Raw genomic sequence first — 15732 nt, 5'->3', positions numbered from 1 at the left:
GTTCAAGATAGAGTTACTACTTCTTCTACTTCTTAGGTAGGGCTAGAAATCGAAAGGAGAATTACTTTCTGTTCATGTATAGGCAAGCGATTCATTGCCAGCCCTGTCAAAGACAAATGGAGTTTTTTCCGGCCGGGCGCGGTGGCTCACGCTTGTAATCCCAGCACTTTGGGAGGCCGAGGCGGGCGGATCACGAGGTCAGGAGATCGAGACCACGGTGAAACCCTGTCTCTACTAAAAATACAAAAAAATTAGCCGGGCGTGGTGGCGGGCGCCTGTAGTCCCAGCTACTCGGAGAGGCTGAGGCAGGAGAATGGCGTGAACCCGGGAGGCGGAGCTTGCAGTGAGCCGAGATTGCGCCACTGCACTCCAGCCCGGGCGACAGAGCGAGACTCCGTCTCAAAAAAAAAAACAAAAAAAAACAAATGGAGTTTTTTCTCATTGCACACAGGATTTGGGTGATTAGGAAAGTGGAGCGAGTCTACTAATAAACTGTTATAATAGCATGCAAAGCAAAAATAAATTCAGCGTATTCGTCCCATGCCAATTTAGGAGCATATTTCTCAAGTTATGTTTACTTAAGTTTTCCCTAGAGTGAGTGGTTCCCAATCTTTTTTTGTCGGTATTTGCCATCAGTTGTCATTAATTCATTGTTATGAATGGGAAGTGCTCTTTGATCCGTCGGAACCTTGCTCAATATAGGCCCCAAATGTTCCTTTAAGCCTCGGGGAAAACAACTTTGGCCGGTCGGTGCCCAAAGCCACACCCACTAAGAGGCCTTAGGAAACCTGGGGCTTTTCTGGCGGCGACCTAGCTGTGGCAACGACGCGGCGCCTCGGGATCCCACGGGTCGCGCTTGTCTTCCCCGTGGGAGGCGCGTCCCCCTCCTCCGCCTGGCCGGCCGGCTGGCTGGCCCTGGGCCAGCTGCTTTTCTGGCCGGCACGCCGGGCCCCTTTCCGCACGCGGCGCGTCCCGAGTTCATTTGCATAGGGACGCGCGCGGCGCCGGCGAAAGGGAGGGCGGGCGCGGCCGGGGAGGCGGCGCGCGCGCGCCCTGACAGCTCGGCCCTGCTCGCTCACTCGCTCGTCCCCGGCTTCTGAGCACAGCATGGCGGTCAAGGTGACTCCAACTCTCTGCTGCTGCTTTTATTGCATAAGAGACATTCCGGGCGCCCTGCCTGCAGCCCCCCACTGCTTCCCATTTCATTCATTGCCTAGGTCCTAGATAGCTTGTCCTGGGGCTCCGGCTTGCTGCGGGGAGAGCTGTGCGGGGCTTGGACCGGAGGAGGGGATGCCCGGCTGGGGGAGGGGAAGGAGGAGGGATTGTGAGTTGAAGGGGCTAGTACGGTAACACGGGTCAGTGAAGGAAGAGTAATGTCCTGTCCTAGGTGCATGGGATTGTGAGTCCGGAGTTGGAGGGCATCAGAAAGGGTGTGGGAGGAAGTGGCAAGTAAAGCTGGGGATACCTAGGGTATCAGTGAATTGCGGTGGGGGAGGGAGTAAGTATTGAGTAATTTGGGGCCTCAGTAAGGCCGAGGCAATGGTTGGCTTTTGCGTTGCAGATTGCAGGGTATCGAAAGTATTTGTATTTGTGGCAGCTCTCATATTTTAGGTTGGATGGGGAGAGGGACGCGGAGATAATTACATGTTGGGTTTGCTTTTCATGGAGAAAGGCTGCTAGGCCAAGTGATTAATTTGGGTGATTTAACTTTCCTGTTGATCTACTCTTGTTAGCTTCTTGATTTGAAGGTGGGTGGTTACTACTGTGTTGCTAGTAGATGTGGAATAAAGTAAAAGATCCTCATTGGCTTCCCTTTCCAGTCCAGAGGAAGCACTGTCCGGTAGCTTTGCTTTATCTTAGGCTATTCACACCTGTTTTTCTGCCCTCTAGTCAAGTTACCCAGTTTGACAGTTCTTATCAGCGATTAGGGCTTTTAGTTTGTTTTAAACTAAATGATAAAAGTTAGGAGCATTGATTGTTAGCCATGTGAACTCTAATCTGAAGAGATTGTGTGGTTTCTAGTGAAGCATTAACTGGCTTTTTTTTTCTTTTTTGCTTACAGGTGCAGACAACTAAGCGAGGGGATCCTCATGAGTTAAGAAACATATTTCTACAGGTAAATTGGTTTGCGTAGTGTGCCTTTCTTTTTTTTTTTTTTTTTTTTTTTTTTTTTGAGACGGAGTCTTGCTCTGTCGCCCAGGCTGGAGTGCAGTGGCGCAATCTCGGCTCACTGCAAGCTCCGCCTCCCGGGTTCACGCGATTCTCCTGCCTCAGCCTCTCCGAGTAGCTGGGACTACAGGCGCCTGCCACCACGCCCGGCTAATTTTTTGTATTTTTAGTAGAGACGGGGTTTCACGGTGGTCTCGATCTCCTGACCTTGTGATCCGCCCGCCTCGGCCTCCCAAAGTGCTGGGATTACAAGCGTGAGCCACCACGCCCGGCTAGTGTGCTTTTCATTGCAAAAACAAAAAACACACATGTCCTTAGTCCTATTCATGCCTTAACTTTGAGGAATGTTCAGTTTTCATGTATTCTTTCAAACATGACCGGACAATATAGTTTATACTTCTCTTATTAAGGTTTAAGGCCTTCTTTTAATTAAGGATTGATAAAAGGTTTTCCTCAAGTTACTGCTTTTTTTTTTTTACATGACTTAAGATATATATTTAAAAAAAATAAAAATAATTTCCAGCTTAAGCACAGAGACCAAGATAAAATTTCAAAATGTATTGGCATTCTTGTATAGTTAATAGGTATGATGACTAAAATTCTCTTCCTTGAAAGTTGCGTGTTTACAAAGTTTTCATACTTATGAGCTATCCTCCATGTAATTTGTTACAGAGATAAGAATGTTATAGCTATTCTTAATTTGTGTGTCTTACTTATATTGTATCCTTAAGCCTTTGGGGATTTTACCCCAAAATGTTACCTCTTAAGATTCTTGCAATGGTCTACCTTAACTTCTAAGCTTTTAGGATCAGTGACTTGGCTGTAGACTTGAAAAGAAAAGAAAAGGGGGAAAAAAAAAAAAGGTTGGCTTAGTTTTTTGTTTTGCTTTCTTTTCTTAAATTTCAAAAGTTTCCTATGCAGGAAGTTGTACTTAAGAAGTACATGTAGGCCGGGCACGGTGGCTCACGCCTGTAATCCCAGTACTTTGGGAGGCTGAGGCTGGTGGACCACGAGGTCAGGAGATCGAGACCATCCTGGCTAACACGGTGAAACCCTGTCTCTACTAAAAATACAAAAAATTAGCTGGGCGTGGTGGCGGGCGCCTGTAGTCCCAGCTACTCAGGAGGCTGAGGCAGGAGAATGGCATGAACCCGGGAGGCGGAGCTTGCAGTGAGTCGAGATCGTGCCTCTGCACTCCAGCCTGGGGACAGAGCGAGACTGTCTCAAAAAAAAAAAAAAAAAAGTAGATGTAAAGGGAGGCAAGCTAAGGTGTTTCACCAAATACTGCGTTTCTCTCTGAAATCTTTTGAGAACTTTCTATTCTGGACCTGGGTTCTTATGAAGACACTTTGACCTTGGGCAGGTCCCTGCTGGGTATTATTTTCCTCTGTGAAATGAGAGGTGATCTCCAAGGTTCCTTCCCATTCCAAAAGTCTATGAGTCTATTTTAGGAACAGATTCTAACATATGCTGATGAGCCTGGAATAGATGACATTTTTATCTGAGATATGTGGTTTGCTTAAGCTATTGTTGGATAAGACGCTGCATAGTTGAGCATACATATGTGTAGTTTATGAAAAATAATTTGTGAAAATGAGAATCATAAAGGTTATAAAATCTGATAAGGGAAGTATTTTTTTCCAGAAGTAATTATAATAACAGAAATGGTCCATTTATGACTTGAAACTTTTATTCCTCGCAGGCATTCTTGAAAATAGCCAAAAATATATCAGTATTTACCATACCATGTGATTATACTCAATTGTTTTGTGAAGAGTTCATGTGATATAGTTAATTTTATGTTCTAGACTAAGTAGATGCGGAAGAAATGAGTTGAAACGCTGCATGATGTAGTGAAAAGAATACTGCCTAGGTATCTGAGTACTGCCTAGGAATACGGAGTTAATTCCTAGCCCTGCGTTTATCTGGCTCTTGTACCCTTAGGCTAATCATCTGGCCTTCCTGAGTTTCAGCTTCTCATGTGGAACTCAGTGGGACATAAGGGAATGGGAATTGAGGTCTTTCTAGCTTTAAAAATTCTATGGGAAAAAAATATACTGTGATTCTGTATGGATTTGTTTTTTGTTTTTGAGTGGGGGTAGAGTTGGGTTGGAGGTATGAGGAGAATGGCCAAGTCTGTCCCTAGCTCTTTGACAACTTTTTTTTTTTTTGAGACGGAGTCTCAAAATGCAGTGATGCGATCTTGGCTCACTGCAACTTCCGCCTCCGGGGTTCAAGCAATTCTCTTGCCTCAGCCTCCCGAGTAGCTGGGATTACAGGCACCTGCCCCCATGCCCGGCTAATTTTTTGCATTTTTAGTAGAGACGGGGTTTCACCATGTTAGCCAGGATGGTCTTGATCTCCTGACCTCGTGATCCATGCGCCTCAGCCTCCCAAAGTGCTGGGATCACAGGCGTGAGCCACCGCGCCCGGCCGCTTCTTTGACAACTTTTAAATCTTAGCTTTTCATTTACTGTTTTACATATTGTCATTATCTTTTTACATATTATTTTGATGACGCCTTTATTTTTATATTGAAAATTTGTGGAATTCATAACTGCTTATTTAGCACTAAGTATGAAACATTGACACAAGCATTATTGATAGATAAGGGAGTGATGGAATGTAAATACTCACCTTCAGAAAGGCCTAACGCAACAAGAAAAATAACAACATAGGCTGAGTGCAGTGGCTCAAACTTGTAATCTCGGCACTTTGGGAGGCTGAGGCTGTGGTTTGTGGTTGAAGGAATCAAGAATAGTGAAGGCAAATGCATAGCCTGTGGTAGAGCAATCAGACTGGCTTCTTACATCATAGTGGCTGTGTAATAATATTGACTGGCTAACATTTATTGATCATTTAGAGTGTGCTTGAGATTGGCCTAGTGCTTTAAGGATATTAATGTTAGTTTTCATGACAACTTTATGAAGCAGGTTTAATATCTTCTTATATAGATGAGGTTAAATTAATGTCAATTAATTCAGACTATGTGGTGGAGCCCAGATTCAAATCAAATTCCAGAGCCCATACCCTTAACCCTTACATTATACTACTGGTAGGATATTGAAATGGGGTGACTTTTGAAAGACAGAGGTATGTCAGGGGATAATGGCAGAGTGTTTTGTTAAGACGTTAAAAAAAATCTGGTTACTTAGAAATTTAAAAAGTTTCTTTACACTGTAACTGTCTAGAATAGTTAGCCAAGGAATTTGGATTTGAAACAGTAGGGAGCCACTGTGGGTTTCTGAGTAGGCAAATTGAAGTGGTGAATTCTGGCAGCTTTTTGTGTATGTTGGATAAAGTATGAAGAGATTGGAAGTAGGTTAGGTGATCAGCTGAGAGGCTATTGAAGTAATACTTTTGAGAATTAATGACCTAGAGTGGCTGATGGCTGGGGAAACGAAAAGCAAGGACAATACCAGCGACTTGTAAGGGAAGAATCTATCGAATTTGTTATTAAATATGGAAGTAAGGGAAGAAGTAGTGAACCTGTCAGTTTTAGGATAGATGTTAATTGATAAGGCATCTATTTGGATAATTTTTTTGGGGGGTTGGGCTTAGTTTGGTTGCTAAACAAATGTATCTCACTAAGTTAAAGTTGGATTTAGACAGATACAAATTTGTGCAGGTGGTAGATGAATTCCTTGTAGTTAAAAGGATTAAATATAAAGCAAGGCAGAGGATCAGGGGCTGATTTATAAGTGATATCTCCAACTGAAGTAGGAAGGAGGAGGAGGGGAAATAGGGAGAATGGTCCCATGAAAGTTTAAAGTAGGAGTTTCACAAGAGGGGTATAATTAAAGGTTAAAATGTAGATTATTCTGTTATTAGTATGATTTAGTTTGGGGAGGATTTTGGGGTCACTTGAGTTTAGAATTATCTGAGCTACTTAAAGACTATAAAGAGATGTAATTTTAAATTTTAAAATACATTCGAAAACTCTTTGTAAAATGTAGATCTGTGGCATTAACTGTCTAAATTCACAAATAATCAATAAAAATTCCTACTTTCAAATAAGAATATTTTGTTAAACTTTTGAGCCATGGGTCAAAAGTCATTTGTAAAACAATAAAATGGCCGGGTGTGGTGGCTCACACCTGTAATCCCAGCAATTTGGGAGGCCCGAGGCGGGTGGGTCACTTGAGGTCAGGAGTTTGAGATCAGCCTGGGCAACACGGTGAAACCCTGTCTCTATAAAAAATATAAAAAATTAGCCGGGTGTGGTGGCGCACACCTGTAATCTCAGCTACTAGGGAAGCTGAGGCAGGTGAATTGCTTGAACCCGGGAAGTGGGGGTTGCAGTGAGCCGAGATTGTTCCACTGCACTTCAGCCTGGGCGACAGAGCGAGACTCACTGTCTCAAAAATAATAATAATTAAAAAAATATATATATATTCTTATTTGAAAGTACTGGTATATCAGCTGGGTGCGGCAGCTCATACCTGTAATCTCAGTGCTTTGGGAGGCTGAGGTGGGAGGATCACTTGAGGCCAGGAGTTCAAGACCAGCCTGGGCAACAAAGCGAGATTCCATGGCTACAAATATATATATATATATATAAATTTAGCTGGGTGTGGTGGTACATGCCTGTAGTCCTAGCTGCTCTGGAAGCTGAGATGAGAGGATCACTTGAGCCCAGAAGTTCGAGGTTACAATGAGTTATCATTATACCACTGCACTCCAGCATGGGTGACAGAACAAGACTTTGTCTCCAAAAAAAAAGGAAAAAAGAAAAGAAAGTGGCAACTGACTTATCTATATATCTATGTTTAGTGAAATTATATGAGAATTGGTGTGAGAGTTCATAAGAAGGGCTTTATAAGAGTAAAGCATTATTATTTTGAATATAGGGAAATAGGTTCATTTTTCCTGTGGTGTTCATTGCTTCTCAAGTTTTGATGAGCTATGTTTCTATTAGTTAAAAAACATCAACAACAACAATATGCACTGAGATTCTGCCTTTTTCTGCCCACCTCCACTCTGCTAAGTTCATGAAATTGGAGTACAACAAATGAATTCTTATGTGTTAGGCTGTGCTGTAATTTTACAACCGGTTTAAGCTATGATTTTACCATTATCACCCTTACAACTGTCATTTCTTGATTTATCCCTTTTTTCTTTTAACCTCTCTCACCCACACACTGTCATTGATCCAATTTAGCTACATCAGCAGTGTACAGTAGCAAAAAGAGACAATAGAAGCAGTGAAGAAGAAGGTGAGGTGGGACAGCAGGAACATCACAGGCCATTTGTTAAAAGTCTGACAAATTTCTAAATGAAGAGTTAATTTTGTCTGTCCCTTGTGGCAAAGTAGATTTATCAAAAACATTTAAATGAATTATTTTTTAATCTCTCTCTCTCTTTTTAGTTAATAGGCTTCTTTTGTTTGCTGGTGTATTGTATAATAAAGGCAATATATGTTAAGACTGCAACTGTATTTGCCAGATCAAAAATTTACTAAAATGTAGACCTCAAATATTATTTTAATTTTGTTCTTTTTCATTATCACCAATGTAACAATGAAGACCGTATCCCATACAAAATTATGAAAATGTGCTTTTTTCCTGTCTTAGGTTAGAGAATAAAGAGGAGAAGATACTGTTAATGTAAAGCAAAGAGCGATTCCTCCTTAGGGTTTTTACAATAACATATTAATTTTTAATGGAAAGATATGTTCTTTTATTCAAATAGTTTATGTATTTTATTTACTTATTTTTGACAGTAGCCTGGAGCTGAGAAGGGAATAAAGCAGGGCTTTTAGCAGGAGACCCTTACTCTTTGTTGAAGTATACATTAGGGCTGTGTTTCCAAAAGTGTGGAAGGTGTACCACAATATTAGAGTAACAATAAGATTATCAAGTATTAAAGGGTAATACAGTATTTGTGGAAACAAAGACTCTGAAAAGCAAGCTGGCAATGGTTTAAAATAAAAAGAAAATATCATTTGAACAAACAATGGTATTTTCTTTTGGATTATTTATCCCAGAGAAATAAAAATATTTGTAAAAATATAAGAATATAGGGCCAGATGTGGTGGCTCATGCCTGTAGTCCCAGCACTTTGGGAGGCCAAGGTGGGTGGATCACAAGGTCAGGAGATTGAGACCATCCTGGCTAACATGATGAAACCCTGTCTCTACAAAAAATACAAAAAAAATTAGCCGGGCATGGTGGCGGGCACCTGTAGTCCCAGCTACTCGGGAGGCTGATGCAGGAGAATGGCGTGAACCTGGGAGGCTGAGGTTGCAGTGAGCCGAGATCGCACCACTGCACTCCAGCCTGGGTGACACAGCGAGACTCCGTCTCAAAAAAAAAAAAAAAAAAAAAAGAATATATATGTATGAGGTTAACTGCAGCACTGAATTTTGCCTCAAAAAAGAAAAAAAAAAAGCAGCCTGGGCAACATGGCAAAATCCCATCTCTACAAAAAATACAAAAACCTAGCTGGGTGTGGTGGCATGAGCCTATAGTCCCAGTTACTTGGGAGGCTGAGGTGGGAGGATCACCTAAGCCTGGGAGGTTGAGGCTACAGTGAGCCATGACTGCACTCCAGCCTGGGTGACAGAGTGAGACTCTGTCTCAAAAAAAAAAAAAAAAAAAGCTATTATAGAGGAGTGGTAGAAGACTTATGGAATAACTATACTATGAGAGTTATGCAGATACTAAAAAGAATGAGTGAATGAGTTAGGCCTAGACTACCAATTTAGAGAAATTTTTCAATGTACTATTAAGTGAGAAAGATGCAAATAAGTATATATAGCATGATTCTGATTTGTAAAACAAAGTCATTTCATATATGTTGTGTGTAATGTTTACATATAATATGTTTGTTTATGATTTAATGAGCACTGAGAAAGGTATGAAAGGATAAATACTAGGTTGTTAACTTGGGGGAAGAATAAAGAGGAAAATAAAAATAGTCTCAATGTATATGTATTAAGCTTTGAGCAAATGAGTAATTTAAAAAGTAAGAATTTAGCAATTCAGAGCCTGAAGGTATAAGAGGATTTCCCAGCATAATTTGGATTGAATAAACCCAGTATGAGACACACAGAAAAGGATCTATAGTTTTATTAACCATGCTATTATAATTGAGGGTTTTCACCAGTTCCTCAGAAGTATGGAAATTGAAGATGATAACTTATTTATTTATTTATTTATTTATTGAGACAGAGTTTTACTGTGTTACCCAGACTGGAATGCAGTGGCATGATCTTGGCTCACTGCAACCTTTGCCTCCCGGGTTCAAGCAATTCTCATGCCTCAGCTTCCTGAGTAGCTGGGATTATAGGCACATGCCTAGCTAATTTTTGTGTTTTTAGTAAAGACGGGGTTTCACCATCTTGGTCAGGCTGGTCTCGAACTCCTGACCTCAGGTGATCCACCCGCCTCAGCCTCCCAAAGTGTTGGGATTACAGGCGTGAGCCACCATGCCCAGCCTTTTCTAAATACTTTAGAAAGTATTTACCATAAACTATATAGAGTTCTCATTAAAAAAAACAAACAGTATTAGGCATTAAAGGCAGACTAGCAGGATAGTGAGACTTTGTCCTTGAATCAAGCAGAAAGATTGAAAAATAATTAAAAAGATAAGAAAATTAGTGTTATTAAATGCCATGTGATGTTCTACTACCAATCAATACACTTTTTTTTTTTTTTTTTTTTTTGAGACAGAGTCTCACTCTGTCACCCAGGCTGGAGTGCAGTGGCTCAGTCTGGGCTCACTGCAAGCTCCGCCTCCCAGGTTCACGCCATTCTCCTGCCTCAGCCTCCTGAGTAGCTGGGACTACAGGCACCCACCACCACGCCCGGCTAATTTTTTGTATTTTTAGTAGAGACAGGGTTTCACCATGTTAGCCAGGATGGTCTCGATCTCCTGACCTTGTGATCCACCCTCCTCGGCTTTCCAAAGTGCTGGGATTACAGGTGTGAGCCACTGTGCCTGGCCAATCAATACACTTTTAATTGCCTACTATGTACCAGGCTAAGCACTGTACTAGGTTCTACCTTTATAGAGATAAGCTAGAGCTGTTCAGTGAGGGTAGGGACAATACAAAGGACTTCAGTGAAGGTAGAACCTCACATTCTTTTTTTTTTTTTTTTTGGTGGGGGACAGAGTTTTGCTCTTGTTGCCCAGGCTGGAGTGCAATGGCACAGTCTCAGCTCACTGCAACCGCTGCATCCCAGGTTCAAGCAATTCTCCTGCCTCAGCCTCCTGAGTAGCTGGGATTACAGGTGTGTGCCACCACACCTGGCTAATTTTTTTTGTATTTTTAGTAGAGATGGGGGTATCATCATGTTGGCCAGGCTGGTCTCTAACTCCTGACCTCAGGTGATGTACCTGCCTCGACTTCCCAAAGTGCTGGGATTACAAATGAGAGCCACCATGCCCAGCCTAGAACCTAACATTCTAGGGGCGAGGTAGACAATAAAAAAAACCCACAGAGCAGGCCACGAGGTCAGGAGTTTGAGACCAGCTTGGCCAACAAGGTGAAACCCTGTCTCTACTAAAAATACAAAAATTAGCTGGGCATGGTGGTGGGCGCCTGTAATCCCAGCTACTCAGGAGGCTGAGGCAGGAGAATTGCTTGAACCCGGGAGGCGGAGGTTGCAGTGAGTCGAGATCGTGTCACTGCACTCCAGCCTGGGCGACAGAGGAAGACTCAGTCTCGAGAAAAAAAAAAAAAAGCCCACAGATTGGCTGGGCACACTGGCTCATTCCTGTAATCCCACCTCTTTGGGAGGCTGAAGCAGGAGGATCACTTGAGACCACTAGTTTGAGACCAGCTTGGCCAACAAAGTGAGATTCTGTCTCTACAAAACAAAACAAACAAACAAACAAAAGACAAAAGAAAAGAAATTAGCCAGGCATGGTGGCCTGTGCTTGTAGTCCTAGCTACTAGGAAGGCTGAGGAAGGAAGATCATGTGAGCCCAGGAGTCTGAGGTTACAGTGAGCTAGGGTCATGCTACTGCACTCCAGCCTGGGTGATAGAGTAAGACCCTGTCTCTTAAAAAAAAAAAAAAAAAAAAAAGCTTACTGCAGATTGTGACACATCCAAGGAAGTAAACAGAATGATGAGAAGGGCCATCATTTTTAAAATCATTTTTCAAGAGAGTGGTCAGTGAAGGGCCTTTAGGAGGCAATATTAAGAGCTGAGAACTAAAAGGGAACGAGGGTGAAGTGGTGGAGGGAATTCCAGAGGGCTCACACGTACAAAGCTTAGATATAGAAAAGGTTTGATGTGTTCAACAAACAGAAAGGCCTGTGTGCCTGAAGCATTGGTAATTAAGTATGGGGGTAAATGGCCTCCCAAAGTACTAGGATTTCAGGTGTGAGCCACTACGCCCGGCCAATTCTTTCAATTTAATGTCCTCCTGTCTATAGAGTTCCTAGAACATCTTGAGCTGGATGAAACTCCTTTTCATCCAGAAGGCAGCAGAATGTACCTGGAACTTACATGGGATTTGTAGTCTCACCTGGGTTTGAATCCTCATTTGAAACCTTTTGGCCTCAGGTGTTTACTTTTGGAGCCTGTTTTCTCATCTGTCTAAGAAGGGATAATGACACCTAGCACATAGGAATGTTCTAAAGATTAAATAAAATAACGTGTAAACTATGCAGAACCAAATAAAGCTTAGTTCCTTGTCTCTTTCCTTCTCTTCTAAGTTGAGATTAGAGTGTTTTGTTTGTTTCTTGAATAAGATCTGAGTCCTTTGTCTTCTCCAGATGACTGTGCTGGACATAGTCAAGAGACTAAGCTGTTAATATGTATTTATGAATATGTACATATAATCAGTGAATTACTTACATTCTTGAGACAGCCATCTGAAGTTATTGACAAATACCTATTTCTCTCAAGTCTGTGAGGTTCTAAGATGTTGTATAGTCACAGTCTAAGGCTGGGAGACCCGAGAGACCATGGAAGATGTTTGTAGAGTTTTCTTCTGAAACTTCATTCGCTCAGTCTGGACATGAAAAAGAATAACAGTCCAACCATAGGCTCTGAAATCCCAAGACACAGACTTCAAAAAATACATATTTTTTTTGTGCATAACTTTCTTTTCTTTTTTAAAATCACCACCTTCCTTTCTGTGCAGATTTCTCTTACTTAGTACTGTGGAAATTTCTGAAAGCGTCTTCCACTGAAATCATTGCTATGGCCAGTGTTGGGTTTCTAGAACTGGAAGAAACACACATTTTGAAAATATGTTAGTCAGTACTATTTCAGTCTTCAGTGACAGAAATTTTGGTTAAACGTGCGTAGGCTTAGAATGTACTGGCTCTAGCCATGAGTGGATCAGGAGCTTAACTGCTATCACCAGGGATCATGCACCTCTCATCTCTTAGTTTTGGTTTCTGTTGTGCTAGCTTCATTCTCTAACAGGCTTTGCCATATGGAGCATCCCCAGATTAAAATCCTACCCATTCAGCAGAAAAAAGGTGCCGTTTCACTAATTTCTAGATTAAGTCTAGGAATTATTGTCCACCCTAACACCCCAAGAAAACCCATGTACTAGAAGGAGGCAGTGCTCTCATTGGCCAGATCTGGTTCACATGCTCACCTCTGGAACTGTTCAGTTGAGTCAGCCCCATTTGAATGACCTGTGTAAATTGAGGGTGAGGGAGGTACATATGTTAAAGAAAAATTAGCATGCAGTTACCAGAAGGGGGGAAGGAAAGCTAGGCACATTAAAACCAAGAACTGTTTATGTGTGACATAGAAGGGATTGGAAAACCTGGAAGCCTAGGGGTGACTCAGGGAGGCTGGGAGACAGAGATGGCAAGAGATTCTGTGCCTCCAAGTCAACACTGCTGTATTTAGTAGCTTTTTAGAACATTCCAGTGCAGCTGTCATACTATCTGCAAAAATACCTTAAGTGAAATGACAAAAAATAACCAAAATTAGGACCCCTGAAGAAGAAATGTATCCTCACCTCATTTTTTCTTCAGAAAAATTTTTTCTCTCAGTCTTCTTTCTAGTCGTTTTCTTATGGTGGTCTTCCTCTCCCCGTCGTCTTTTCTGTCCTCACCCTACCCCTCCCATCCCATGGCTCATTATTTTCAGCAGCTCTGTTCAACACAGATTGCTATTGATTGTCCTACAAAGAGCCAGGTACTGTGGAAGGTGCTAGAGGTATGAGGATGAATAAGGCATCCCTGTTTTTAAAGGACTCGTAGCCTAGAGCTACTTAAATTACACATCCCTACATTAATACATTTTTTTTTAAAGTAGAACATTCTGTGTAAAGCTGAAGGCTTGAAGTCCTTCCAGAGCTCTACCCCAAAAGCCAATAATTCTGAAGGCTTGAAGTCCTTCCTGAGCTCTACCCCAAAAGCCAATAATTCCCTGCCACCTAAGAGGTAACCACTGTTCTTGGTCGTGTTTCTTTTTGATCTTTCCCCATATATTTACATAGAAAATATGGGGTTTTGGCCAGGCGCGATGGCCTGTAATCCTAGCACTTTGGGAGGCTGAGGCGGCTGGATCACCTGGGGTTAGGAGTTCAAGACCAGCCTGGCCAACATGGTGAAACCCCATCTCTACTAAAATACAAAAATTAGCCAGGCATGATGGCAGATGCCTGTAATCTCAGCTACTCGGGAGGCTGAGACGGGAGAATCGCTTGAACCTGGGAGATGGTGGTTGCAGTGAGCTGAGATCATACCACTCCACTCCAGCCTGGGTGGCTGAGTGAGACTCCATCTCAACAACGACAACAACAACAAAAAGAAAATATGGGGTTTTGTGGTTTTAAAAAACATAAATAATAATAGCTTAATGCTTACTGTGTCACTGTTATGGATCAGGCACTATTTTAAGTGTTTTATATAAATCATCATATTTAATCCTCAGAACAACTCTATAAGGTAGGTACTATTAGTATTCCCATTTTACAGATGAGGAAACTAAGCCCCAGAAAGGTGAAGTAGCTTGTTCAAAGATATACAGTAAATGGAAGAGCCTTGCTTTATATATTTTAATGCAATTCGCCTTTTTTACTTAATATTATTTGGAGATACAGGTATGTTAGTGTGTAAAGAATTGTTTCATTATTTTTCTGTAGCCCTTTAAAAAACTTTGTTATGAAAAATTTCAAAAATATACAAATCTAGAGAAAATAGAATAAATGATGGATACCATGGATGACTAGAGGGAGAAAGGAGGGAGGGGAACAGGGTGGAAAAACTATTGAGAACTATGCAAACTCTCTGGCTGATGGGATCATTTGTACCCCAAACCTCAGCATCACACAGTATTCCCTTGTAACAAACCTACACATGTACCCTCTGAATCTAAAATATGAATTGAGGCTCATGCCTGTAATCCCAGCATTTTCGAAGGCTGAGGTAGGTAGCTCACTTGAGGTTAGGAGTTCGAGGCCAGCCTGGCCAACATGGTAAAACCCCACCTCTACTAAAAATACAAAAATTAGCGTGGTGGCGCATGCCTGTAATCCCAGCTACTAGGGAGACTGAGGCAGGAGAATCACTTGAACCTGGGAGGTGAAGATTGCAGTGAGCCGAGGTCGCGCCACTGCACTCCAGCCTGGGTGACAGAGGGAAACTCCATCTCAAAAAAATAAAATATGATTTGAAATGATTTTTTAAAAAGATTTGTTGTAATTCTAACTGAATTAACAAACTTTAAAATTCATACAAAAAAAAGAGAAAACAGTATAATGAATCACCATATATCTGTCATTCCAGTGTCACCAATTATCATGGCTAACCTTGCTTCATCTGTATTACAGCCACAGTGGCTTATTTTGAAGCAGTTCTCAGACATCATCTTGCAGTATCCATGAATAGTTCAGTATGTATCTCCTAAAGATAAAGACTCTGAAAAACCAACCAAATTGTAATACCATTATCACACCTAAAAAAAGTCTTATCATCAATTTTTGAGTGTTGAAGTTCTCTGATTGTTTCATATATTTTTAAGTAGCTTTATTAAAAAGCAGGATCCAAGCTAGGTTCATACATTGTATTTGGTTGATCTGTTTCTTAGATCTTTTAATACTTTCTGCACCCTACTATGTTAAAGGTCCTTATTTCTCTTTGGTAAAAATCTTGGTATTTAATCAAGACTTATCAACATTAAGGCATTCCATCCCCCTAGGAGCAGCACCTTGATTGTCAAAGCGACATGATTTGCCCAAGCTTATACATATATATGCTCCTTGTATGTTCCCATGGTTACTTAGACTAAGAGACTAAAGTATTTATTTAAGGAATGATGCAAATTAATTATTCAACTTAATCTGCCTTGGGAAGCATTCTAGTTCCAGTTATTGGGTTCTTTGGGTCATTATTTTATTTCCAAGGTTTTTGGTTATTTTGAGTGCAAAATTGTTTTGGTAGATCTTCTTTATTATGGTAGCTTCAATTGATTTCAGTGATTAATAAGGGTCTTGACCTCCCTGCTGTGTTAGAAATTGCATCATTCAGTAGCTGACAGTAGGGCTTACTATAGTGGACAGTGAAATAGATATTAAAACAGCAACAAAAATAAGCATAGTATGCATGGAAGCAATCTGAGTTAGGAAGGCAGAGCACTGAAG

General features: G+C 41.4%; 1 protein-coding gene across 2 annotated transcripts in view; it reads left to right on the top strand.

Annotated features, from left to right (window-relative positions):
• The first annotated feature begins 1024 nt into the window (after nucleotides 1–1024).
• Nucleotides 1025–15732, top strand: part of SLC25A12 (solute carrier family 25 member 12) — a 112782-nt gene continuing 98074 nt past the window's right edge. For both annotated transcript variants that reach the window (XM_030802870.1, XM_003253705.4), the window contains exons 1-2: nucleotides 1025–1119; nucleotides 2063–2116. In XM_030802870.1, the coding sequence (XP_030658730.1) occupies nucleotides 1108–1119; nucleotides 2063–2116 (66 nt within the window). In that variant the 5' untranslated portion in view covers nucleotides 1025–1107. The remainder of the gene's footprint in view (nucleotides 1120–2062; nucleotides 2117–15732) is intronic.

The sequence above is a fragment of the Nomascus leucogenys genome, chromosome 22a, assembly GCF_006542625.1.
Source record: "Nomascus leucogenys isolate Asia chromosome 22a, Asia_NLE_v1, whole genome shotgun sequence".
Classification (NCBI taxonomy): Eukaryota; Metazoa; Chordata; class Mammalia; order Primates; family Hylobatidae; genus Nomascus; species Nomascus leucogenys.
The sequence above is the reverse complement of the archived record's forward strand: the minus strand, read 5'-3'. Positions and strand labels throughout refer to the sequence as shown.